The sequence below is a fragment of the Saccopteryx bilineata genome, chromosome 1 (assembly GCF_036850765.1).
Source record: "Saccopteryx bilineata isolate mSacBil1 chromosome 1, mSacBil1_pri_phased_curated, whole genome shotgun sequence".
Lineage (NCBI taxonomy): Eukaryota > Metazoa > Chordata > Mammalia > Chiroptera > Emballonuridae > Saccopteryx > Saccopteryx bilineata.
In genome coordinates, this window is record NC_089490.1 from 101,133,164 (window position 1) to 101,159,750 (window position 26,587).

The 26,587-nt window shown below is 38.5% G+C and overlaps 1 protein-coding gene across 7 annotated transcripts in view; it reads right to left on the reverse strand.

Moving 5' to 3' along the window:
• ANKS1B (ankyrin repeat and sterile alpha motif domain containing 1B) overlaps window positions 1–26,587 on the reverse strand; it is a 1,089,048-nt gene that overhangs the window by 377,971 nt on the left and 684,490 nt on the right. For 5 of the 7 annotated variants that reach the window (XM_066262341.1, XM_066262329.1, XM_066262320.1 and 2 more), the window contains exon 15: window positions 14,953–15,059. In XM_066262341.1, the coding sequence (XP_066118438.1) occupies window positions 14,953–15,059 (107 nt within the window). Of the gene's footprint in view, window positions 1–14,952; window positions 15,399–26,587 lie in introns of those variants that run through there. The other 2 variants (XM_066262366.1, XM_066262357.1) reach the window with 2 other exon arrangements.

Genomic DNA, 26,587 nt, shown 5'->3' on the forward strand with positions numbered 1-26,587 from the left:
ATCTGGAATATAAGTGCTATATAAGTGTTTATCATCATCATCATCGTTATCATCATCATCATCATCATCATCACCATCCTGATTGATCTTTTTATTCTAGCATAATATCTGGCACATGCAAATGGCAGCTAAAAAAAAAGTTTCTTTATTTGAATTTTTGGAACATTTCAAACAAGTTTTAAAGATGGGTTGGTTGGCAGTAGTCATGGTTCCAAGGTAAGAATGAGAAAGATTTCTTTAGATACTGGTAACGAGGATCAGTGAAGATCTTTGAAGAAGCAAAGGATCTAACAGCTGAATAAATTTAGTTTGGGGGATCAGAGGGTATCTTGGATGATATGAAACTATTGAGAACAGAGTTGTTGTTGGTTTTGAGACAATACACTAGCCCTCAGAAAGACGGGCTTGTTTGGAGAAACACCTAATTTAACTCAAGTAACTTCATTTTCTTCAAGATTATCTAGAAATAGGCCAATCAGACAGATGTTTACAGGCTCATCCACCCTGAGTCCTGCCGTCTGAGTGAGCCTGTCTGGGCACAGTGATGGATCATTAACCTGTCTTTCCATATGGTGCATGTAAAGCATCTGAATGGTGATTTCACAGGTAGGTAACACTTTCATTCACAGAGGCATTACGTGATTGCTAGGACTGTTGTCTGGTCAGCATCCCTTTTGTTCTTCAAATACTACATGCATTTTGCAATCTCACCATCTTTGTCCATGAGTTCATTCAATCTTATATCACTGGTCCTATTCTTCGTGGTTTACACAAAACCTACACAAGCTGGCTTCCTCCAGAGAGGCCTCCCAGATCAATCCAGGTCACAAACATCTCTTCCTTCTCAGGAGTCATAGAAATTCATTGAATTTTAACATTTGTTTCTGCCATAGTTATATTCTATTCCACGAAAACACTTACACTGTTGTCCTTTATTGCTACTTGAATACATAGAGCTATTTAGCTGTTAGGTATGCTAGTCTTAGCATCCTGAGTAGACCAGCAGGCTCTTGAACAGGAGCCTGTACTATGCCTCTCTGTAGTCTCCACCATAAGGCACATTTTGATGAGTATACATAGTAGGTACTCAATAGGTATTTCCTTAGGAAAGAATGGATGAGTTTCCCAGGAATCCATTCAAAAAGATTTTCCTGGAAGCCTGTTCACAAATGCTTATCTATTTTCTACTTTACATTGTCAACACATGTTAAAGAATAAAAGATGCAGATCTGAAACACATAAATTTGTTTTAAAATGCTACAGTTTTTATTGTCTGTTTGTTAACATATTTTATAGTCTGGATGCAAATTTACCAGTTATATTTAAAGACACAACTACAAGACTCTTAGCCATTAAAATATTCTCACAGAAGTTAATTATCACAATTTCATCAACCATAGTTAAGGGAACATTTTATTGCTGTGAGCAGGTGGGTGTCCTTGGGTGTTTCTTAGAGAACACACTAAATGCAATCTGGTCGTCCTCTGCCAACAGCATCGTACCACTGCATGGCCACTAAGCATGAAAGACTCAGTTTTTTGAGTGCGCATGCAGTCAATTAGTCAAGGTCTGTGGTGAGTAGAGTGAATCAGGTGACATAAGTTGCCAGCATCCTTTAGGGTTATTTGATATAAGGTCACCGAGATAGGTGAGTTTGGGGTATGTCGGTTTCCCAGCATAAATCATGTAAGCGTTTTCCTTGTGTCCAATGTATTATGATGCCTCGTAGCAATTTCTGTGTATCATTGTGCTGTCAGTAATTCCAAAGTGGCTTTCCCAGCTAAATGGCACAAGCACTCTTGTCACCGTCATGATTCATTGCCTACTGAAAGCGCACAGCTAGCCTTAATTTAATTCTCACCAGAACCTTGTGAACCAGGTGGCATTATCTGCTGTTTGTACTTGGGAAGCTGATGCTCACAGAAGTTAAGTGACCAGCCCAAGTAAGAGACGGAGCCAGACAATGAAAGCAACTCGGGTTGCAATCATCTTTCTGACTTTTATTTAGCATAATAGTTACAAATCTCAAATAAGTCCTTAACATGGCCTTGTAATTCTATTCCCTTTTCCTGGTAAATTCTGTTTCCCACTTTCTAAAATGTCTTTTTAATATCTTCTGTCTTCAAATATTCCATACTCTTGTCCTATAACTTGCTAGATTATAGAAACCATTAGAGGAAACACACAGGCATAGTCTCATCACCTGATACACAAATCACATGGTACCCATCCCTCTATCTTCTCTCCTGTGTCTTTCTGGGTCCCACACTCTCTGACTTTTATTCACTCAGCCAATGTCTCTTTCTTCTTCAATATCAATAACTCCCTTTCTACCTGATTATTCTTTTTTATTTATTTTTTTGTATTTTTCTGAAGTGAGAAGCTGGGAGGCAGAGAGACAGACTCCCACATGCCCCTGATTGGGATCCACCTGGCAAGGCCACTAGGGGGCGATGCTCTGCCCATCCGGGGCATTGCTCCATTGCAACATGAGCCATTCTAGATCCTGAGGTGGAGGCCACAGAGCCATCCTCAGCGCCTTGGCCAACATTTGTTCCAGTGGAGCCCTGGCTGCAGGAGGGGAAAAGAGAGATAGAGAGAAAGGAGAGGGGGAAGGGTGAGAAGCAGATGGGCGCTTCTCCTGAGTGCCCTGGCTGGGAATCGAACCCAGGACTTCCACACACCAGGCCGATGTTCTACCGCTGAGCCAACCGGCCAGGGCCCCTGATTATTCTAATGGCCAAATGTGACTCTGATTTCTCCTGTTTGAAAAATCTTCTCTTTGACCTTCTAAACACCTTTTGGCTATCTGCTTATTTCCGTGTTCCCATTCTTAGCAAAATTCTTTCAAGGGTTGCTTACTTTACAACTTCTCCATCCCAACGCAGTAAGGTTTCGGCACCTCTTCCTCCACTGAATGTGCTCTTGTCAAGTCCTCCGTGGGCTACCTCTCTGGCCTCATCTCACTTGATCTCTCATCACCATTTTATCCTATCGATCACTATCTCATGAAACAAGTTTTTGGGGAAAAACCTTTCCACTTTCAGACACTTGAAGCTTCAGGAGTCAGTACAATATATGAAGTAAAGAACTTTTGCCTTTGCTGAGTATAAATGAGGTCACCTAAGGCGATGTGTGGAGTGAGAAGTGAAGAGGGAAAGGGCTAAGTCCTAGGGGACAGGCAGATGCAGGGAGGTCTACACAGGCACCAGAGAAGTGGTGGCGACTGGAGCAGGAAATGCCAAGGACAGTGAAGCCACTGAGGAAGAGAGCAGTCATTAGAAACCAGACTCCAGAAAGATGGAATACATAAGGACTGGAAAGAGTCTATTGTATTTGGGGATTAGGAGTTCATGAGTCATCATTTACAAATACTTTTAGAATGCTGACAGAGGCTAATTGTACTGAGGCCAGATTGCACTGACTTGAATTAAAGGGCAGGCCAGCAAGCGTGGACATCTGAGAAGCTTGGCTGTGAAGGGAAGAGGACTGAGCAGGTAGCATCCAGAGCAGACACAGGGTTGAGGAAGGGGTTTGAAAAAAAAATCTGGTTATATCTGGCTTGTTCAGAGATTGTAGAGAAGGCTTACCTAACATTGTACCACTTTTGCTAAAACTGAAAAGAGGAACTTTCTTTGTTTCCCAAATTAATTGAGGTAATATACAGGTAAGAGTTGTAAAGACTATAGAGTGCAATGAGAACTTAATATGGTATTCTTGTTTCCACTAAGAATAATCACTTACCAGGAAAAATTACATTTTTGACTGTGTCACATAGTCTTCATTCAAATCCTAACCCCTAATAAAAGAACCCGGCCCTGGCCAGTTGGCACAGTGGTAGGGTGTTGGCCCGGCATGTGGATGTCCTGGGTTTGATTCCCAGTCAGGGCACACAGGAGAGCACACACCCTCCCCCTCCTTGCTCCCCCTACCCTTGCATCCATGGCTTGATTGGAGCAAGTTGGCCCCAGGTGCTGAGGATGGCTCTATGGTCTCACCTCAGGTGCTGAAATAGCTCCATTTCAAGCAACGGAGCAGTGGCCCCAGACGGGCAGAGCATTGTCCCCTAGTGGGCTTGCCGGGTAGATCCTGGTCGAGGTACACGTGGGAGTCTGTCTCTCTGCCTCTTTGCCTCCCTGACTCCCCGCTTCTCACTTAATAAAAATTAAAATAAATAAATAAAATAAAATAACCCCATTGTTACAAACCTGCAGTTTGTAAATGATTGAATTGGTATAAATGACATTTTGCTTGCTGCCTTTTGAAAGAGTGAGGGGTTTCTGGGGTTGATGTTGGCCAGCCTGCCTGTTTCTGTTCACTTGCTCTGAGCTCGCAGCCAACTAGATGGGCCATGTCATTATGCAGGACTGGTGAGGACTAACAGTTCAGTGCCTTCTCTGCAGGATCACTCCTTTCTGATAAAAGAATGCATGAATCCTGTCAAATAAACTTGAGATACTTTAGATTCTAGGCCTCTTATTCCAAGATCTCCTTCAAAGCCCTGGAAGGACAAACCTAATTCTTCTTGCCAGCCATCTAAATAGACACTGGCTTCTACCGCCAAGATGTTCCACAGTGCTTCAGATATGAATCCTAATCATCTTTGCTCAGTCTGACAGAAGGTAAAAGTTTAGCACTCTGGAATTTAATTTTGTGGACTCAAGAGTCAGAAATCCATGACCTGCTATTAAGAGGCCTATATTAATTATTCACTGTATTTTTTTTCTCTCTCCTCCTAATATACCTCTATGATTTATAAGTACAGACGGACGGGCTCTTCTTTCTCCATACTCCTTCAGGTCATCTGCTCTTAAATGTATAGGGAATTATCAATGTCTGTGATGGGCACAGGACACACAGACCAGATTAGGAAGTCTGGGATGAAGTCAGCGATATGCATGCAATGACCCGTAAGGTGTTGTTCCTATGTCTCTCTGGCTTGAGTTTTCTTGTGGATAAAAAATATGTAGCAATTTATAATGACAACTCACTAACCCTTAGAAAGGACCGGGCTGAAGAAGGGCAACTCCTGTCTGCCATGAACACTGCTTCTACTTGATGCAGTGTCCTCCGTGTACATGGAATAACTCCCATTCAGAAGTCTCACGTCCGAGGACAGACTTGACCTGCGTTTTCACAACCGTGTGCGTGGAGGGAAGTTTCTTGGTCTGGGCTGCCTAATCTCTTTTCCACCCTTCCTCTTGGTACTCTGAGTCATTGTCCCTCCAAGGAAGAGAAATGCTTATGCTACTTTAATTTGTCCAGGACACATACCTAACATCTACATTATGTTGCCCTAGCAACATACTCAACAAAATACTTTTTCCCTTTGGACTCAGATCGACCTGGCTTTGAAACTTGAGTGCTTGGGGCCAGATATTTAGTCTCTAAGTTTTATTTGTGAAACTGAAATGTCATTCCACACTTTATAACATTTGTGGCAGAGGTCAATATAATGTATGTTAAAAAGTATGTAACAAGTTCTAATAACAGTAGTTATTGTATTAAGTTAGGTATATTTATTTTCTTTCCTATAGAACTCTACTGATCTAATCATCTATTCCTTTGGGACTCTCCTATCACATAATTATTCACCATAATGATGGCAAGCAAATTAATATTTCTTGTCAATGTGATTTATTTAGAAACCGGCCGAGCTGCCAGGTAAATTGGACAGAGCATAGGGCTAGGGAGGTAGGACGTTCTCGGTCCTGGCCTTGCTGGTTCTCATATTAACTAGCAGTGTGACTTTATACATGAATACCCACACTGGCAAAGTTGTAAGTTATCAAGAAGTTTGTGTTTATCATGAATGAAAGTGTAACATCAGATTTTAAAAAGACATTTTAAATCTCAGTAATTTTAATTAGATCAAATATTTATTGCATGATCATTAAGGACTGTGCTTGGCAACGTGAGGGGTAATAATTCAGGCTCCCTGTGCACACACGTGATTGAGGACTGTTACGGGCTGAACTGTGTTCCCCACAAATTTACATGTTGAAGTTCTAATCCCCAACACCGCACAATATGACCTTATGTAGAGATAAGGTCTTTACAGAGGTCATCAAGTTGAAAATGAAGTCACCAGGGTGGGCCCACACACAATAGGACTGTACTTATAATAAGAGGAAATTTGGACACAGACACACACAGAGAGAGAAGATGGTGTGAAGACACAGGGAGGGGACAGCCATCTCCAAGCCAAGGAGAGAGACCAAGAACAGAACCTCCCCTCACTTCCTTAGAGGAACCCACCTTGCTGACACCTTGATCTTGCACTTCTAGCCTCCAAAACTACGAGATAATACGTGTCTGTTGTTCATGCCGCCCGGTTTGTGGTGCTTTGTTACGGCAGCCCTAGTAAACTATACAAGGGCCTGTCAGGAGCTAGTGGCTGTGGAAACAACAGGACAAGGCCCAGTTCTTTCTCTCGGGAAAAGGACTCAGGAAAGGAAGCCGGTAACTCAGCCTGCCTGATAAACCTGCTCCGATACAGTGTGTACAGGGAGCCGAGGGAGGCCAGCAGAGGACAGCTGCGCAACACCAACGAGTCTGGGAAAGCCTCCCGGAAGGAACCTTTGAGCTGGAGTTTTAAAGGACAAGGGGTTAACAATTACCCGGGGTCAGAATGAGTGCAGGAAGGGAGAGTGGTAGGCAGAGAACAGGGTGCAAACAATGCAATCTGTGCCAAGACATGGATTTGTGAGCAAATGTGGCACAGTGGCAGGACTGTAATTCAGCAGGGCCAGAGCTTAGGAGGGGTGGGCAGATGAAGCTGGAGAGGTGGGCAGAGTCCAGGTGGGCAGAGGGAGTCTCCACAGAGTGGGGCGAGAGATCAAGGCCTTGAGGAAGGGGTCTTTCTTGAAGAGGCAATCTGCAGGATAGAGGCTACGTTAGGCAGGAGGGAAAACGTGAACTAAAGGGAAGTTATATATTTGTTTGGCAGCAAGCATTCCGATCTGGTTAAAGTAGAGGCTCTCTCAAGAAGCAGTGAGGATGAGGTGTACAGGTAAGGAGAAGTAAGATAAAGAGGTCCTTGGAAGGACCAGGAGCAGGACAAACAGGGGTGCTTCGAAGGCAGGGCCAGCAGCCTGTTCAGTGTCTGCAATCTCCTAGGGGCTCTATACACATTTTCTGAATGAATGAAGGCTAGAATGATGAAATAATGTGGTCTTTTATCAGTGATTTGAGCAGGGACTTTCAGGTCCTTGTTTGGTTTGGTTTCGAAATCCAGGCAGTACAGGGCATTTTTTATTTAAAAAACCTTTTTGAGTTTCATTCTATTCATTTATAAATACAGGACAGTGATACTTAGTGACAGGAATATGGTAAGAATTTCTTGGGACAATTTATATGAAATCAAATAGAATGTAAGAATTCCATCCAGTCAATATTTATTGAGGTACTACTATATGCCAGGCACTGTGCTAGGCTTTAGGAATACAAAGATGAACAAGACTCTGACCTCTACTTCTGAGAAACTCACTTTCTAGGGTAGGAGGCAGACATGTGAACAGATAACAATTGCAATGCCATATAATTAGGACCCGCATAGGGACAGGATGGCGCAGGAAGGGGGTGGTAGGCCAGCCAGGTAACAGGAGGGTGTTAGGGAATACTTCCTGGAGGAAGTGATGCTTGAGCTGAGTCATGACCCACACTGCACAATGAAGTGAAGAGGAAGAGAAAGGAACTACAAACCAAGGGAACAACGGGCTTCCTCTGCAGCTGTGTTTTCCCAGTGCCACGTCTGACTTTCTACCGTGCCTGTGCAGTTCCCTTGCCGACAATACACTCTGATTGGTTAGAGCAAGAACACCACCTCTAACCCTTGCCAGACTCCTGAAGGCTACATATTGAAGTCTGAATATCCTCAGTATAGTCTGGACTTTCCTTAAATTAACAGGAGCCACCTGCCTGATCCCTTCAAGCCCCTTCTCCTTCGCCCTGACCCTCCTAGTTAAAAGAAGTGATAACCAGGCAAAGAACTAAAGGATAAAAAGGAGTTAAGAGGAGAAGAAAGGTCCTGGCAGAGAGAGCAGCATGTGCAAGGGCCAGGCGAGGAAAGAAAAAATACATAGTTCTCTCAAACTGCTCAGAGAAGTAATGGTAACAGACGAGGCTTGAAAATAAGGTGGGCTCAGGCAGTTTCTAAGGTATCCTGACTGTGAAAGCCATGTTAAGAATTGTGGAAATATAACCTCCCATAGGTCATTGAGAATCGCTGAAGTATGTTAAACAGGGTAGTGCTATAAGCAAACGTGTGCCTTAAAAAGATCACACTGGCTACAGTAATATATACTTAACATTTGCTGAGCATTTATTCTATGACAGCTCTGTACAAAATGCTTTGTATGCAGGCATGCATACGGAAATGTTTACTAAGCAGCTGGACAGCATTGGAAGCCAGGTAGAAAGAGGTGGAGAATAGAAACAGCTACAGATCTTTGAGAACCAATTATTTCCCTAACGGATGGACAGACACAGCACCACCCACATTTGGAGGCAGGAGGAGGATTAGGAGAATAGAAATGTTTCAATAGGGCAGTATAATGTCACAGACCCAATAAATATCAATAAGGGAGTACATATTAATGAGGAGTGCATAGTAAAAACCAGACATTGTAAAAGAGGGCAAAGAGAAATGAAGTGAGAAAAAAAAGGGAGGTTGGAGTTTGGCAAGAAGCAGGTCACAGCTGACTTAAAAGAGAATGATTTTAGCAGAAGAGTTGGGAAGCAGGAAGGATTATAAGAGGTATGGAAGTGACAAGAAGTAAGAAAATGAAGGTCATTGCCACTGAACACTTGTTTGAGAGACTATCTTTTTAAAGAAGCAAAGAAATATGATTGTGGCTGGATTTCTTAAAATGAGTCTGGAATTCAGCAGTTTTAACACATTATCTGAATCGGGAAGTAAATTCCTCATCCCAAACACCTGGTCACTGGAAGCAACAGTGAAGATCGATTTATGCAAAGATGACTACATTAAAGGACAATGTGTGTGTGAGCATTAGTTAGTAATGGGAGTTGTAGTTCTGCATTATTAGAAAACGGGGCAGCATATTTGAAGGTTTAAAAATGTAATCGGATAACTTCCAGGTAGAAGAAAAGGCTCTCCTTAGCATCCCCAGATTAGAGTTGTGGCTAATGTCATTTCCAAAAGCCATTCTTTGAAGGTGGTCACCCCTAACTTGCCCCCATGTCTGACTTTCTACCGCACAAGCAATCAGCGTCCTTCCAAGGCTAATGAGATCTACACAAAGAATTAATAGCCTTGCCGGCACTGGTGTTGTACCCTGCATCTTTGAAGAGCTCGAAATATTAAATAACAAGCCCAAAGAACATTGCTCCCAGATCCTCATTAGATTGATTTTGCAGATGAGTAAACCGCATCACAGAGAAGCAAGGTAGTAGGAATGAGAAGTCTTACTGTAGTTCTCTCTCACCCCACAGTGAGGCTGTTGCTTAATAGATTTATATATAATTCAGCTGTTGTCCAGAAAAAGAATAACCCCCTTCTGGCTTTGGCTCTTGGATTCTAACAGATTTTATTTTACTTTAAAAAAATTTTTTATTGAATTTATTGGGGTGACATTAGTTAATAAAATTATATAGGTTTTAGGGTTGCCGTTCTGTAATCCATCACCTGGATATTGTATTGTATGTTCACCACCCAAAGTCAGGTCTCCTTCTGTCACTGTTTATACCCCACACTCTTTTGGATACTAATGGATTTTAAATGCCTGTGTCTTTTTTTCTTTTCTTTGCAAAAATGGGTGTGTAACTATTGGCCTAAATGAGGTTAAAAAATTATAGCTGCACTTTCAATAGAAATCAAACCTCTCAACTCAGAGTCTCACCTGAACCAAGGAGGTATAGAGAGTGTTGAGGGTACTTCTTCTCTTGTACTTTGAAATCTCAGTAAGTTTATGAAATTTCCTCAAACAATATTTAAAACAAGAAATCATGATACAGATGATTAATCTTACCCTGTAGGGACAATTTATTTTTCTGCTTCACAAGTTTAACTTCTGACTTGGATCATGATTTGATGCTGAGATACTTAATAGGTCATTTTATCAGGTCAACTGCAAATGGTGCCCTTATTACAGAAAAGTTATGTAAAAGATGAAAAGAGAAGCAAGTCTCTGGGCACGTAAAATGCACCACAAAAGTGTGTGTGTGTGTGTGGGGGATTTCAGTTAAACACTTGTCCTATGAATCTTGCTCAAATCTTTTGTTCCAATGGATGACTTCCAAGAGTTCTGTGGCTCCACTTCAGAGTCCAATAGGCACTACTCTCATCCACCTTCAGCAAGTCTTTTATGAATGCTACCCACCCAAGTGTACAAAAATGCCAGTTTACATAAGGCTCCTGATATCATTTTTATTTCTTCCCCTGTAAAGGCTGCACTTTGAACATTTTAATAATGGTCAAAGCATTCCTAATCAACTTAGATGGCAATTGCTGAAAAAACAGCAGATGTTAAAGGAAAAAAAAATTGGTATAATTTCTTTCTTTCTTCTTTTTGATTAGAGTTTACAAATATAACTGTCAACTAGTTACCCCAGTGAGGCTATGAGTCAGTCCTCCTCCAAGTAATATAAACTTCTTAATTTAGTCTTTGGTCTATAAATCTACTGCAACACTCCAGTGTTCTGATGCTATCGGTATCTTTATCTGCCTTGACTCCACGCTATCATAAATTTTACCTCCTCCACTACCTACTGTGAGTTGTTGCTGGAAAAACAAGTGCCAGTAAGTAATATGCTGGAGGATGGTGACTATATGGAAGGATGAGGGGCAAGGTCCCGGGACACAGTGTGTGTGCACACGTGTGTGTGAGCCCATGAAGGAATGTGTGTGCAATGTTCATGCAAATACTATGATAGGTCTGAGGGCAATCCTGTAACCTGCTTGAGGTCAAGGATCATGTACTGTTCACTGTTTTATCACTAGTAATTAACACCGTCTCTAACACACAGAACATGTTTAAAGTGTATTTGTTACAATAGAGGATAGTTACAAAATATTCATGAGGATGTAAGTAAAGCACAGGGATTCCAGTCAATAATGTTGTAATAACTATTTATGGTGCCAGGTGGGTACCGGAAATATTGAGGGGAATACTGGGTAAGGTCGATGATTGCCTAACCACTGAGCTGTACACCTGAAACCAATACAAAATAAGATGAAAAGGAACCAAAATAAATAAATAAAACCAAGACTGATAAGTCGTTCAGGGAAAAAGAAATAAAGAAAACGGAATACACAGAACTTGGATTTGAAGAGCTTCCAGTCTAGTTGAGAGATAAGATCTATACAAGTGAAAACTTAACTCCTAATTCTAGAGAGTGAATAATGGCATGCCAAGGGTAATTCCTCATAACAAATACAACCACTTATGAGTTCAGAGAAAAGAGAGGCTACTGAGGGCCGGACTGGTTAAGGGAAGCTACATAAACAAGGCAGGAATTGAGTTAGACCTTTGAGGATGCAAGACAGAGGGGAAGGAGAGGAAATAGCCATCCAGGAGAGGGGATGGGAGAGTACAAATGAGCAGTCATTGAGACAAGGATAGATAGTTTGAGACTGAAAATTAAGGAAGCAGTCATCAGACTGGGAAAAAAGAGATGATGATAGAAGCATATATTAGAAGGAAGTAAATAAGTATGAGCATTTTGTATGATAATCATTTCATACTTAAACTCCTTGGTGAAAAAGAACAGTTACTTTGAAACCTCGATACATTCTATATGTTGCAAACTTTGGCAAAATAGATGGAATGCCAGAGGACCCCAGCAGCACCCCCAGAGGCCAGTGGGTAGCAGGCATAAACGCCTTACTAGAAGGGAGCTGACCTATGACTTCAGAGGGGTTGAACAGGGAGAACGGGGTCTGCATAAGCCTTTGAACAAATGATTCTGTGTTGAAAGGGCTTATGATTACAACATAAATCTGACTTTCCCTGATGTACTTTTGTAGTTTTTCGTTGGTTGTGTTGGTTTCCATTTGTTTTATATATTTAAGGAGACAGAAGTGTCAAAACTGTGTGCACAACTATCCTGCAAACCAGCACCAGATACATAAAGAAAAAGTTCGGAATTTTGACTTTCACATTCTCACATAAATATGATCAAGGGTAGGTATGAGAGACCCAAGAACAAGCAATAATTGACAGATATTTCAAAAATAAATGAGGTGGTTTTTTTTTAACCATATCTAGGAATTGATATAAGAAATCTTTATTAAAGTTAATTATAGCAATGTAGATAACCCATCCATATACTGGGTTTATGTGTGGGAATATATAGAACAGAATGAGCAAAATTTTTTTGTTAAAGATTTCAATAAATACTCTGACAGTTACTTATTGGACCTTTTAAAACTCCCATTCATCAATGGAATACTGATTAAATGAAAATTTAACTCTTGAGAGTGTTTCCTAAATAAAGTATATCTCTGCATGGATGTACTACTGTGATGTTTTAACTAACATTAATTATATCCTTTTGATGTCTCCCCTGTCCTGTTCTAAAAAGCTAATAAGACCTGTACAGCATCATAGTTAATAAGAGTGTGGTGCTTGTTGCTTAGGCAACAGGATGAATAAACGCAGGTCAGAATGTGCTTCAAGAAAAACAAAAGCTAGGTTATGACAGAGTGGAGGCTGAAGAGGTCTAACAGATTTTTCACCACATCAATGAAATCTGTTTCTTAACGTGGGTTGATCATATTAGTGTACTTTAACTAAGTTCATAATGAAATAAATTAGATTATGGAGATAATTAATTTTTATAAATGCAGAAATTTGATTTTTTATGATAGCAACAGCAAATAAATGGTGGATAGCAGCATAGAAAATAATAATCGATGACACCATTTTATGATTTGCTTCATTTTCATAATTAACTCATTCCTCTTAAAGATAATTCAAAGTTTTTTTTAATAGATTCTGTCCCATAAAGAAAGTGTTTGACTGACTTATCTGAATTAGTCATGTTTTCTTAATTTCTGAAAAATTATACACAATATTTGGGATAACTGAAGTAGAAAAAATAAAGACAAGGTCGACGAAGAAGAGCAGACCTCGGTTTTGTCAGGCAGGCACAGGTCCCGCGCCTCCCAGGTACGTTCCGGAGGGCTCACACATATTTCCCTCACGAATGCTTTTTACAGCCCCCGAATGCTTATTTGAAACCTGGTTGATTAACCGTTCCGTTCCCAGCTTTCAAAAAATGGATTATATCTGCTGAAAAGTGTTTAAAATTCAGAGGAAAATCATGCTGATTTAAAATCTTTCAAAGCAGCCAAATATTCCAGAGAATCCTAAAACCTACCTAACTTCTCATGGGACCAGAATACATTTGGACAAGGGTTTGAGGAGTGGGGATGAGAAAGTCTTATCTCAAGTAGAGATAGGGAGAAAGAATACTTGTCAAAACGTGCAGTCAACGTAAGGAACCACGCAAAGACTTTCACCGTGTTGGACAGTTCCTCTAATTCTTGGTGTCATCTGTTTAGTGGCCCAAATCTGTCTTAAATCTGCTCGGTGTCCTAAGGCTCTCATAGCAACGGAAGAAATTTCACTTTTTTTTCCTAGTTCAGAACCCACAATATCTTGCCTAATTAGTGATGGTATTCTTAAACATGAGAAAAACAACAGTAGCTGCATATCATTGTAAAAATACAGGTTTATAAAGAGTTTTACATATACAATTACTTAGAGCTCATAAGTCTTGATGCATTTATGTAGCTTTTTAAAAGGCTCATGGGGCATACACATTTTGGGAGAAGTAGAAGTTTAACAAGCTGAGTAATTTTCAAACCCACAAGGGTCAAGTCAGGCTTGGAGAAAAATAATCTCCAGTGAAAGAGAAACAGACAGGACTAGCTCTCCGTGTTTTGCTATCGATTCCGGTATTAATAAGCTTCAGGTGTCGGCCTGAAGCATTTTATTAACAAATAGCCATTAATTATTTCTACATGCCATTGGCAAGCTGCATGCCTATGTTACGCAGCACTCTCTAAATTTAGGGATAGGCAATATGTGTGATGGGACCTTAAAGGCACAGAAAGGTAATAAGGACAGTGACGGTGACGTTGCTTAACAAGGGAAACTGATGAGTCCTGGGGGTGGTATGTAAATGATGAGAAAGCTGTTCTATGGATCTGCACATCTCCCCATCCTCCTTCCTCACCTATACTCACCGCAGGGAGAAGTTTGCACACACTAGGTTTAGACTGCATGTAGACCAGTATTCAGAAGTACATGAATGTATGTAGTCCACTAACCCCTTTCTGAATATTGACAGCTAATTGATGGAAGTGTTTGTTTTCTACCTAAAGTAATAAACAATACTTCAAAGCTCCTTGATCAGTATGAAAGTGAATGCTCTCTATAACTGACCACCTGAAGCAGTTTGCTAACGAACTAAAGGTCATCCACATAATTTAAACTGTTCATCGAACAATTATTGGGGCAAAAAAAAAAAAAAAAAGATCTTTACACCGTGAACATGACAAATTGTCTAATTAATCACTAAATGCTGATGCTCAATTGAAATAATATGTTTTTAGAAATCCAGAATTAACTGAAGAGTGCTATAATCTAACTGGGTATTCTGAGATCACAAATTTATAAAAATCATACAAAGAATGACAGGGAGAATAGAAATGTTAATCTTCTTTCCCTGCCTATAAATAGTAGTCTCATCAGTTCATTCATATAATACACACGTATATGGATGCCTATAGATCTCATTTCTCAGCAAGTGACTACATGTACACAGCAAGTTCAAGTCCTAAGGGCATCCGATTTTCTGATGCAGTTACATATATAAAACTGACCGGTTTTGGTGCAAATCAGGCTGCCTCTGAGCCGTGTAAGACACATAAGAAGCAAAGACAGACAAAAGGCAGCTCCGTGGACACAGAGAGCGTCTTACCATAAACTGCACATTGTCAAATCCATTAGCCATCAGGTGGTTCTCGTACTGAGGTAGCCCAATGCTTTCCAACCATTGTCCCACTGTTTGCACAGGGCATCTGGGTCCTGTAAGAGGATGAAGAGGGAAGCGTTTAAGCAGGGAGTAGCCGTCCACGGGGTAATAGCGGTAGTCCTGGGCTGAGAGGTGGCATTGCCACATCATGCTCCTGGGAAAGTTGCTATCAAAGGAGCCCGCCAGCTTGACAGATTAATGTTCTCGGCGAGAGAGCAAAGTCAGAAGTAAAACATAGTTTGCCAGGCAGGCTGTGGAGTGTGACTTGATCCTAGCTCCACATTTCTTACATATTAATCTTTACTACAGACCAGTACGTCATACAGCCCCCAAAACCAGGCAGCAGAAGAAGGCATATCAAGCTGTCAGCTTAGGCTGGTCTGCGTTCTATGTGATTGTTGGAGTACTCCACAATGAGCAATGCACGGCCAGCAGCCAGAATTCTTTTTATCAAGTACTCCTACACTCATCAGTATGCAGCTCCATGTCCTGCTCCCCCTCGCTCGCTCCCCTTCATTACCCAGCCCAGGCTACACCTCGCATTTTCAATAATAGCCATCAGATAAGGCAGATTTTTTTTTTGTCTGCAAGCTGTAAGCTGCTTCCTCCTACACACCCATCCAAGCGTCAATCTTGAATGATGAGAGCAGTCAAAACAAATGCAGAAAATAGCAGGATTCAAAAGCAAACCAAAGTGCTGAAATCTGTATTGAATCTTCATACCGGTTATGCGCTTACAGAGCTATTTGTTGTGGAATTTTGCGTTTCAAAAGACACCAGGAAATGCAAAGCTTTAAGTATAGCTTATAGCGAAGCTCACTACAGGTTCCCTTTTCTCCTTTCTTCCCTTCCCTTTCTTCTTCTTAAAATGCAGCACAGATAAATGTTTCTGATCTAAAGCTTTAAAGTATTTGGAGAATAATTATTCTCTTTCTTTACCATGCTGTGTCAAAATGAACCTCTCTGAGATCCTTTTTTTTTTTTTTTTTTAATTACTGCAAAATCCAGAAAATGCATCGCAATCTTGAAGTCAGGATAATTCATTTCTTGTTCGCATGGCTTCTTCCAAACAAAAATATTATTAGACACAAGAACTCCTTTTCCCCTCTGATATTTATAACCCAGTCTACCAGGGCTACTATTCTAAACTGGCCATCAAGGTAATATTACTGAGTAGGATTTTTTAATAAAGAAGAGGAGCCCTAACCAATAACAATTGAAGAGTAACAGATGTAAATGTGTGTGTTTTACTGAATGGCAGACAAATGGAGTAATTTATTTAATAATTGAGAGGAACGAGAGATTAATAATAGAACTCCTGGGACTAGATAGTCAGAAAGAATAGACTCTTACTTCAGACTGGGAAAGAACTTGCAGAAGGTTAGTCTAACTTCCTCCTTGACACAGGGAACCCCTTGTCACAGTGTTCCTGGGAGAATAACATCTACTTTCTGCTTGAATACTGCCAGTCACGGAGCTCTTACTACTTCTCAAGAAGACTCCATTTATTAGAAAGATATTTTACTTCCTGCCTGACTCTACTCACTGGCTCCAGCTCTGCTCTTGGAGTTCCACGACTGGGCACACTGCTTTTGCCACACAGAGTGTTTTAAAAATTAAAGATAACTCTCATTCCCCCAGAAAAGTGCCTGGCACATAGTAAGTGCTCAATAAATATTTATTGAATAAATGAAACATTGTTTTACTTCTTCCTCCAAACCTTCCCTTTCTGTTTCCTTTCTCTTTTTAAGAACACTGTCAACCTCCCAGACACACAGACATTAAACTTCAAAACATGGTACATGCTCTTTCTTTTACTGCTGACATCAGTTCCCAAGTTCAAGTCCCTCAGCTTAGTGTCTCTGGTATCTATTCCCTTAAAAATTTTTTAAATTTATTGACTTTAGAAAGAAACAGAGAGAGAGAGAGAGAGAGAGAGAGAGAGAGAGAAATATCAACCTGTTGTTCCACCCATCCATGTATTATTCATTGGTTGATTCTTGTACGTGCCCTGATGGGAGATCGAACCTGCAACCTTGGTGTATTAGGACAATTCTCTAGCCAACTGAGCTTTCCAACCAGGGTCTGGTATCTATTTTCTTGATTCTATTTCCTGATTCATGATTATGGAACTTCAATTGGCTTTAATGTTGCTTTCTTAGTTCAGGCCACCTGGCCTAATGACAATGACTTCTACATTGGTCTTCCTACCTCTGCTAATTTATTTATTTATTTTTAGATTTTATTTATTCATTTTAGAGAGAGGAGACAGAGAGAGAAGGGAGAGCAGAGCAGAAAGCATCAACTCCCATATGTGCCTTGACCAGGGAAGCCCAGGGTTTCAAACCGGCGACCTCAGTGTTCCAGGTCGATGCTTTTACCCACTGCACCACTACAGGTCAGGCCTACCTCTGCTATTTTAAAAATCCATTTTATATGTGGTGTCAGAGTAGGTTCTTTAAGATACCGTTTTTATTATATATTATATACTCCCTTTCTCAAAACTCTTCTATGGTTTTTAGAAGGCTTCAAAATAAACTCTCAACTTTTTTGATGACACTTTGGGGAACTTTTATGATCTAACACATATAATCTACCTACATCCCTTTCCCTGGTGCTCCAGGCAGGTGGGATTACTGCTGGTTCCTACAGGCAGTCTATGATACACTGTGGTTGATTTTATTACATCCTGACATTCTGCCCCTTCATTGGTTTTGGGTTAGATGCCACTTCCTTCATTAAACCTTTTCTAATCTCCCCCCCCCCCAACAGGAATAAGTCTCTTCCTTAACTCTCTTTAAGTGGTATTTTTAGATTCTCTATTATAACAAATATTTTCTGTCTAATGTTACAGTTATTAGTGTACAACACGTCTTGAATGTAGGAATATGTCTTCCTAATACTGCACGTAGTAAAGAATCTGGTGTGCATCTGCTAAGTCAAATAATGTCACTTTCATGTCACAGCCCAAGCTACATATTTAAATTTTTATTATATGTTTTATTTTCATTTTTAAGATTAAATTTTACTTTAATTCTTAGTGAAATAATGACAGTAAACATCTCGCATTTACTAAGCCATTAATTAATATAAAGCTAAAGATAGTTTGTTATTCTAATGTAAATAAAAGCAGAATCAGACAATATATATTTTTACAGTGATAATAAAAGAAGCTAAAAAAAAACTATACATTACCCTCCTTTCTTTACTAATGAAATGCATATTTGCTAATTGCTAATCTCTGTAAATTCTATTTCCCCCAACTCCTTTTTTAATTGAATTTATTGGGGTGACACTGGTTAATAAAATGACATAGGTTTCAGCTGTACAGTTCCATAATACATCATCTGTATACTGCTCCACATGTTCACCACCCCAAGTCAAGTCTTCTTCCATCACCATCTATCCCCCTTCACCCTCTCTGCATTCCCACCCCATCCCTCCCTTAATCACCACGCTGTTGTCTGTTTCTATGAGCTCTTGTTTTCTTTGCTTAATCCCTTTACCCTTTTCATAAACCTTCAACCCCCTTCTCTTCTGACAGCTGTCAGTCTGTTCTCTGTATCTATGAATCTATTTTTATTTCATTTATTACTTTATTTTATTCATAAGATTCCATGTATAAGTGAAATCATATGGTACTAGTCTTTCTCTGACTGGTTTATTTCTCTTAGCATAATAATCTCCAGGCCCATCCATGCTGTGGCAAAAAGGTAAGATTTCCTTCTTTTTTACAGCTGAGCAGTATTCCACTGTGTATATCTATTATAGCTTTTTATCTTCTCATCTGCTGATGGGCACTTGGGCTGTTTCCAGATCTTGACTACTCTAAATAAAGCTGCAATGAACATTGGAGTGCACGTATTCTTTCAAATTAGTGTTTGGGGTTTCTATGGATCTATTCCCAGAAGTGAAATCACTGGGTCATAAAGCAATTCCATTTTTTAACTTTTTGAAATACCATTAACTCCAAAAACTTCCACAGTAGCTGCACCAATCTGCATTCTCACCAACAGGGCATGAGGGTTCCCTTTTCTTCACATACTCACCAACACTTATTGTTTGTTGATTCATTGATGATAGCCTTTCTGACAGGTGTGAGGTGATATCTCATTGTGGTTTTAATTTGCATTTCTATGATGATTAGTGACATTAAACATCTTTACATATGTCCATTGGCCATCTGTATGTCCTCGTTGGAGAAGTGTCTACTCAGGTCTTTTGCCCATTTCTTAATTGGATTGTTTGTTCTTGTGGTGTTGAGTTTTATAAGTTCCTTATAAATTTTGGATATTAAGCCCTTATCAGATGAATTAGGTGAATATGTTTTATTCAGTGGGTTGTCTTTTTTGTTGTTGATGGTTTCCTTTGCTGTGCAAAAAACTTTTAGTTTGATGTAGTTCCATTTGTTTATTTTTTTGCCTTGCCTAAGGTGATATATCAGAAAAAATATTGCTGTAAGAAATGTCCAAGCCTGACCTATGGTGGCGCAGTGGATAAAGCATCGACCTGGAATGCTGAGGTCGCTGGTTCAAAACCTAGCTTCCCTGGTCAAGGCACATATGGAAGTTGATGCTTCCTGCTCTTCCTCCGCTTCTCTCTCTCTCTCTCTCTCCTCTCTCTAAAATGAATAAATTAAAAAAAAAAGAAGTGTCTAAGATTTTATTGTCTATGTTTTTGTCTAGGACTTTTATGGTTTTGAGTCTAACATTTAAGTCTTTAATCCATTTTAGTTTATTCATGTATATAGTATAAAAAGGTGGTCTAGTTTCACTTTTTTTTTGCAAGTATCTGTCCAATTTCCCTTACACCATTTATTAAATAGGCTATCTTTACTCCATTATATATTTTTGTCTCCTTTGTGAAATATTAATTGACTATAAAGGTGTGCATTTATATCTGGACTCTTTGTTCCATTGATATATATGTCTGTTTTTATGCCAGTACCATGCTATTTTGATTACTATGCCCTTGTAGTATAATTTGATATCAGGTAGTGTGATTCCTCCAAGTTTGTTATTCTTTTTCAAGATTGCTGTGGCTGTTTGAGATCTTTTGTGGTTCCATACAAATTTTTGGAGTATTTATTTTAGTTCTGTGAAATACATCATTAATATTTTGATAAGAATTATGTTGCATCTATAGATTTTTTGAGTAGTATGGACATTTAAATGATGTAATTTCTTCCTATCAATGAACATGGTATATACTTCCACTTATTTATATCTCCTTCAATTTCTTTCTTTAATGTCTTATAAATTTCTGAGTACAGGTCTTTTAGATTCTTGGTTAAATTTATTTCTAGGTATTTTGTTCTTTTTGAAGCAATTGCAAATGGGGTTGTTTTCATAGTTTCCTTTTCTGATAGTTCATTATTAGTGTATTTAAAAATTTATTTTTGTTTTAAAATATTTCCCAAGTATCTGAATTCTTTAAAAGAAGAATTCAGGTGAATTTCTGTTTATCATCCCATCCTCTTTTTCACTTGATTATAATTTATCCCTGTTAGGTCTTTTAAAAAGGTCAAAAAGTTTGTAGCAGTGTACAAATAAATTTTAAGAAATTCTGGTTGCTCAACATTACCTATAAAAGAAGTTAAAAAAAACCCCACTATTTTTCTTTGGACAGCTCTAAAGCTGATATGAAGTGGAGTAAAGTTAAGCATGAATTATAGCCTCTCCTAGGGTCACATCCATATTGTTCCTCTTGATCATTTTAAACTATGAATAGATGAATGAGCTACACAAAGAGCAAGCAAACATCACAATAATGTTTTGGCTTGGTAAGACATGTGCCACCTGACCAATTCCCAGATTTTATCTCACCTCTTATGACTGATTTTCAGCTGCTGGTTCATGAACCAGTGTTGGTCTGTCAAAAATTTTGTCCTGGTCTTCGAAAGAGTTAATCACCTGATGTTGTATGAAAATTATAGACCCAATGATTTTAGTAGAATTTGCTTACCCTTAGGGTGATTGCCACTTATTAACCTACATTATTGATGAAAATACTACTGAGGCTGTCTTAGATATCTTTGGAACTTGTAGGCTCATTTGAATAACCTTTTGCACCATGCAGAGTGCAAATCATGCACAATAGACAAAGCATCCAGACAAACTTATGCATCATTCAATGCATCATACATGTGGGATTTGAAAATCAAACACCAGCTTGTACCAGGTTGCACTGTTATGTGCAGTAAGATAAAACTTTAGTTGTGTGTTTTCATTTCTGGCTGGCTAGGTCAACTGGTCCCCAAGTGTAAAAAGTTGAAAACCACTGTCTTCAGATACATACCAGGGATGAAGTACATGAAAGAGTACCACAAATATCCTGGGCGTTATAGCATCATTGTTAAGTGAATGAATGAATAAATGAATGAGTAACAACATGGCTTTCATAGGATTTTTATTTCCTATAGAATGAGACATCTATCTATCTATCTATCTATCTATCTATCTATCTATCTATCATCTATCTATCATCTATCTATCTATCTATCTATCTATCTATCTATTTTCATCTTTTATCTAATATTTAGATTGCTACATAAAAACAGAACTCAGAAAGAATACTGGTTACTAATCACTTGACAAATCATTATACAGACTAAATTTTATTCTTATAACTGTTCAATTATGCAGTTTCTATTCTGTAATTCTCTTTATGTTGGTGCAAAATTATAATGCAGGAGCAAAGTGAGTTAGGAGAGGGTTGGGGGAGGTGGTGAGCCAGAGAGAGGAAGAAGAAAGGACCTTGAGGCATGCTGTTACTGTTAATTAGTGAAGGCATCTTCTCATGAGCCAAACCTCTAAAAGAACCTTGATCTAGGTCTGACGATCATTTTAAAATAGTGTTTAAGTATATTTCTCATTTTCTCACTTTATTTGAAATACATTCTCAGAGCCTTAAAATTCTTAGAGCATAGCAACACATTATTGGGCAGGCACCTTCATTCAACTAGAACTTCTCTAAGTCCCAAAATAAGATAAGAGGAGGGAAAGAAGAAACTAACAGTTATTCTGGGCTACTGTGACCCAAGTTGTGTGGCATAGATTATTAGCCCCATTTATAGATAAGGGAATTGAAGCTCAGAGTATGTGATGAAACCAGGAATTTCCTTTGACACAGTCTTTAAAAAAATAATCCTGGGGGTTCCACTTCCAGAATGGCAATGTCAAGAGCTCCACAGACCTTATTCCAAGCCAAACAAACATAACAGGATAGAAAATAAAATAAAGCAACCACTTAGAGTCTCTGGAAATTGTCTCAAAAACACACAGAGGACAGAGAAGTATCTGAGAGTCTACTAAACCTTGGTGAGAACAGAGAGGAGCTACGGCCCTGGAGCCATGACTCGTTCCTGCCCATCTTTCCTTTCCTAGCTCAGCTTGAAGAAAAATCCACTTTGGGCAGGTGAGCCCAAGATGATGGGGCTCTATGTCTCTTCAGCTCCCATCCATGAGACACGGTATCTTGTCAAAAGGGTCAGGTCAGTAACATTTCTAATTCCCTCTAATTTCAAGTTGCAGAGGTTAAATTCCTGGTGTGTGTGGCTGATATGTTATGGGTACCTTTTGTACATCCAGTCCCTATTCATAAAGTGGAGGCTCTATTCCACTAAGGCAGGCTAAGAACAGTGAGGCTCTGATTGCCCTCATCCAGCTTAATTATAAGACTGAGGTTCCATGCCCAGAAAGTCAAGCTGAGAAGATGATAAGACCAGGGATAAGGCTACCATCCTTGTCCAATGCCCAGAACAGTGGTTCAAAGATCTTGCCGAAGGGAAGAGTCAGTCCCTAAGCAGAGAGAACTCTAAAGCTCTATCTTAAGAAACTGATTTTATTTGAAATGAGTATGAGCGAGTTCAAGCCTAAGTGTGTTATTAAAAACAATGGAGGTTTTTATGATAAGCAATTAAAAGGAGACTAGTGGCTCCATTAGGACAACAAGTTCTGTGGTAGGCCAGCTAGTTTTAGAGAATCAGAAAGAGAGGCAGTTAAGAAATGCCCTCCTAGGGTCATAACAAACTTCAAAGGCTGGCCTCAACAACTATTCTTGCCAAACTTAATTGAACCAGACTCTGGAACAATTCATAGCTCAGGGAACTGTCAAAAACAATAGAGCAGTCAGATGGCAATTAGTGGAGCCCAATAACTGAGTGTGAGGCATAGATCTTAAAAGAAAGATTAGAGAAAGGAGAGAAAGAGAACTCAGCTATAAACACTGTCATTCTAGGATGACTGTGCACATGGACAAAGCTGTACCCTTGAATGGATAGAAACCATGTGATAAATCCATAAAATGGGGTATAAAAAGACATGAGCTACTGATAGATGCGGCAACATGGATGAACCTTGAAAACAATATAAGTGAAAAAAACCACTCACAATATACCATATATTGTAGAATTCTGTTTGAATGAAATATCCAGAATAGTCAAATCTATAGAAACATAATGTAGATTAATGGTTACGTAGAGGTAGGGAGAGAGGCTTGGGGTAAAAGGTGAGTGATTGTTACTAGATACAGGGTTTCTTTTTATGGAAAAAATGTTCTAAAATTGACTCTGGTGATGGTTGCATAACTAAAAACTACTGAATTATACACTTTAAACAAGTGAACCTAAAGATATATAAATTATATCTCAGTAAATTGACAACTATTGAATAGTAAAATAAAAAAACAATAAAAAATGCTTAAATTTTCTTTAAATTTGTAAGAAAAAAATACATACAACTGCATATGTGTACATTGTTATTGTTATATATATATTGGTATTTTCAGTGCTCTCTATTTTTTTTCTTTCTACATTTTTTTGTTACTTCTTTCCCCAGTACCCCTGTACTATATGTATCTTCCATTTTCTTCTCAAGGTAATTCACATTAACAAGCTAGTGTGCATCTTTCATGTACATTTACCCATAGCCAAATTTCTTCCTCAAATACACACATATATGTACAAATATATAATATATGCAAATGTATACAATACATATATGTGGGAGTACTTTTGGACATTGTTTCATAAAAATAGAATTATATCACATTCACCTTTCTGAACCTTACCTTTCTCATTCAACAAAGTCTTATGGAAATTCTACCAACTGCATAACAGTCCACAATGTTGATGCACTATATATTATTTATGTCTTCACATGCTATCTCCAGGCCCATGTCTTCATTTTATGTTTAAAAACTTTTTTTTTGCAGTTCATTGTAGATTCATATGCAGTTATAAGAAATAATAAGAGAGAAAGAGTCTGTATAGACTCACCCAGTTTTCCCAAATGGTACCATCTTATATACCTATACTGTAGTATGATATCACAATCAGGTAATTGGCATTAATAATATCCATTAAATTATTTAGATTTCACCAGTTTGACATGCATTTATTTGTGTGTGTGTATGTGCACATGTGTGTTTAGTTCTTTGCAATTTTATTACATGCAGACTGTATGACGACCACCACAGTCAAGATAAAGAAAGTACCATCCCAAGGATCCTTCTTGGTATTCTTTCGTAGCCATGGCCTTCTTCCTCCCTCTTCCACTAGCAACTACTAATCTGTTCTCCATCTTTATCATTTTGTCATTTCAAGAATTTTAGATGCATGGAATCATACAGTGTGTAAACTTTGAGATGGGCTTTTCTCATTCAGCATAATTCCCTTGAAATCCATACAAGTTATTCCATGTCTCAACAGCTCATTTCTTTTTATTGCTGAGTAGTGTCCCACGGTATGGAGGTACCGCAGTTTGATAGATGATTAACCCACTGAAAGACATTTGGGTTGTTTCAAACTTTTAGCTATTATAAATAAAGCTGCTAAAATCATTGGTGTACCAGTTTTCCTGTAAACATAAGTTTCCATTTCTCTAGGATAAATGTCTATAAGTGAAATTGTTAGGTCATATGGTAAACACATAGTTCATTTTCTAATAAACTGTCATATTATTTTCTAGAATGGTTATACCACTTTACATGCCATCCAGCAATGTATGAGAGATAAAGTTTCTTTGCATCTTTACCAAATTTTGGTGTAATCACTATATTTTTTTAAATTTTAGCTATTTTGATAAGTGTGTAGTAATATTTCATTGTGGTTTTAATCTTATGATTAGTAATGTTGAACATATTTTTATGTGTTTATTTGCCACCTGTGCCATCTTCATATCCTTTTTTGGTAAAATGTCTTTTGTTTATTTTCTAATTGGATTGTTTGATTTTTGTATTATTGAATTTTTGAGTTTTCTTTGTATATTTTTAGATACAGGGTACTTGTGGATTTTTGATTTGTAAATATTTGGTGTAATCACTATATTTTTTTAAATTTTAGCTATTTTGATAAGTGTGTAGTAATATTTCATTGTGGCTTTAACCTTGTGGATTTTTGATTTGAAAATATTTGCTCCCAGTCTGTAGTCTGTCTTTAATTTTCTTCATAGTTTCCTGCAGAACTGAAAATTTTAATTTTGATGAAATCAGTTTAACAATTTTTTTTTTGATGATCATGTTTTTGGTGACTACTCTGTTATTTTTAATGTTTTTAAATGATCATTTAAAAAAGATGTTTGTATTAAACAGCCTATAACTAATTATTTTAAAATTTTGAATGTAAAATAAACCAAACTACAGTTTGGTGGTTTACATTTTAATGGACAAATACAATTTAGGGTAATAACAGTCATGTTTAATTTAACCATTTGATTTTATTTTATGTTATATTTATTTATATTTTTGTTTTCTTAAATTTTGCTGTTCTAGTGCCATTCTTATTTTCTCATTTTTCCCTTTTGAACTCTGAAATTTTGTGATACTTCTCCACCCCATTCATGATTACTTTACTTTTCCCTGCTCTAAATGTCAGGCATGCTTTTCTAGAATTATTTGAAAATAAGGTACCAATAGTTTCCCCCTTCAAGTCACTCTATTTCCCTTCAATTTCAGTAAAATTATACCATCAGAATATTTTTCTTCTCTATTCTCCCTTTCCTACAACCATGTGTTATAATTTCCAAAATGCTATTCCTTTACCTATCTGCCTTATTCCTAACCTGTTCTTAGGTTTTGCTGATAATCATTTAGAAATTTTGTTTTAGTCTTTTACTAAAATTTTACTTCTAATATACTCCTTTTATTTAATAAATACTTATTTAATATTTACGATGAACTCTCCCACTGTTTATCATATTAATTTGGATTTAATTATTATAAAGATTCTTTGATTGCTATTGGGTTTTTTTGTTTGTTTTTGTGGGGTTTCTTTTTACAGAGATAGAGCGAGAGTCAGAGAGAGGGATAGATAGGGACAGACAGACAGGAACGGAGAGAGATGAGAAGCATCAATCATCAATTTTTCATTGCAACACCTTAGTTGTTCATTGATTGCTTTCTTATATGTGCCTTGAATGTAGGCCTTCAGCAGACCGAGTAACCCCTTGCTCAAGCCAGCGACCTTGGGTCCAAGCTGGTGAGCTTTGCTCAAACCAAATGAGCCTGTGCTCAAGCTGGTGACCTCGGGGTTTCGAACCTGGGTCCTCCGCATCCCAGTCCGATGCTCTATCCACTGTGCCAC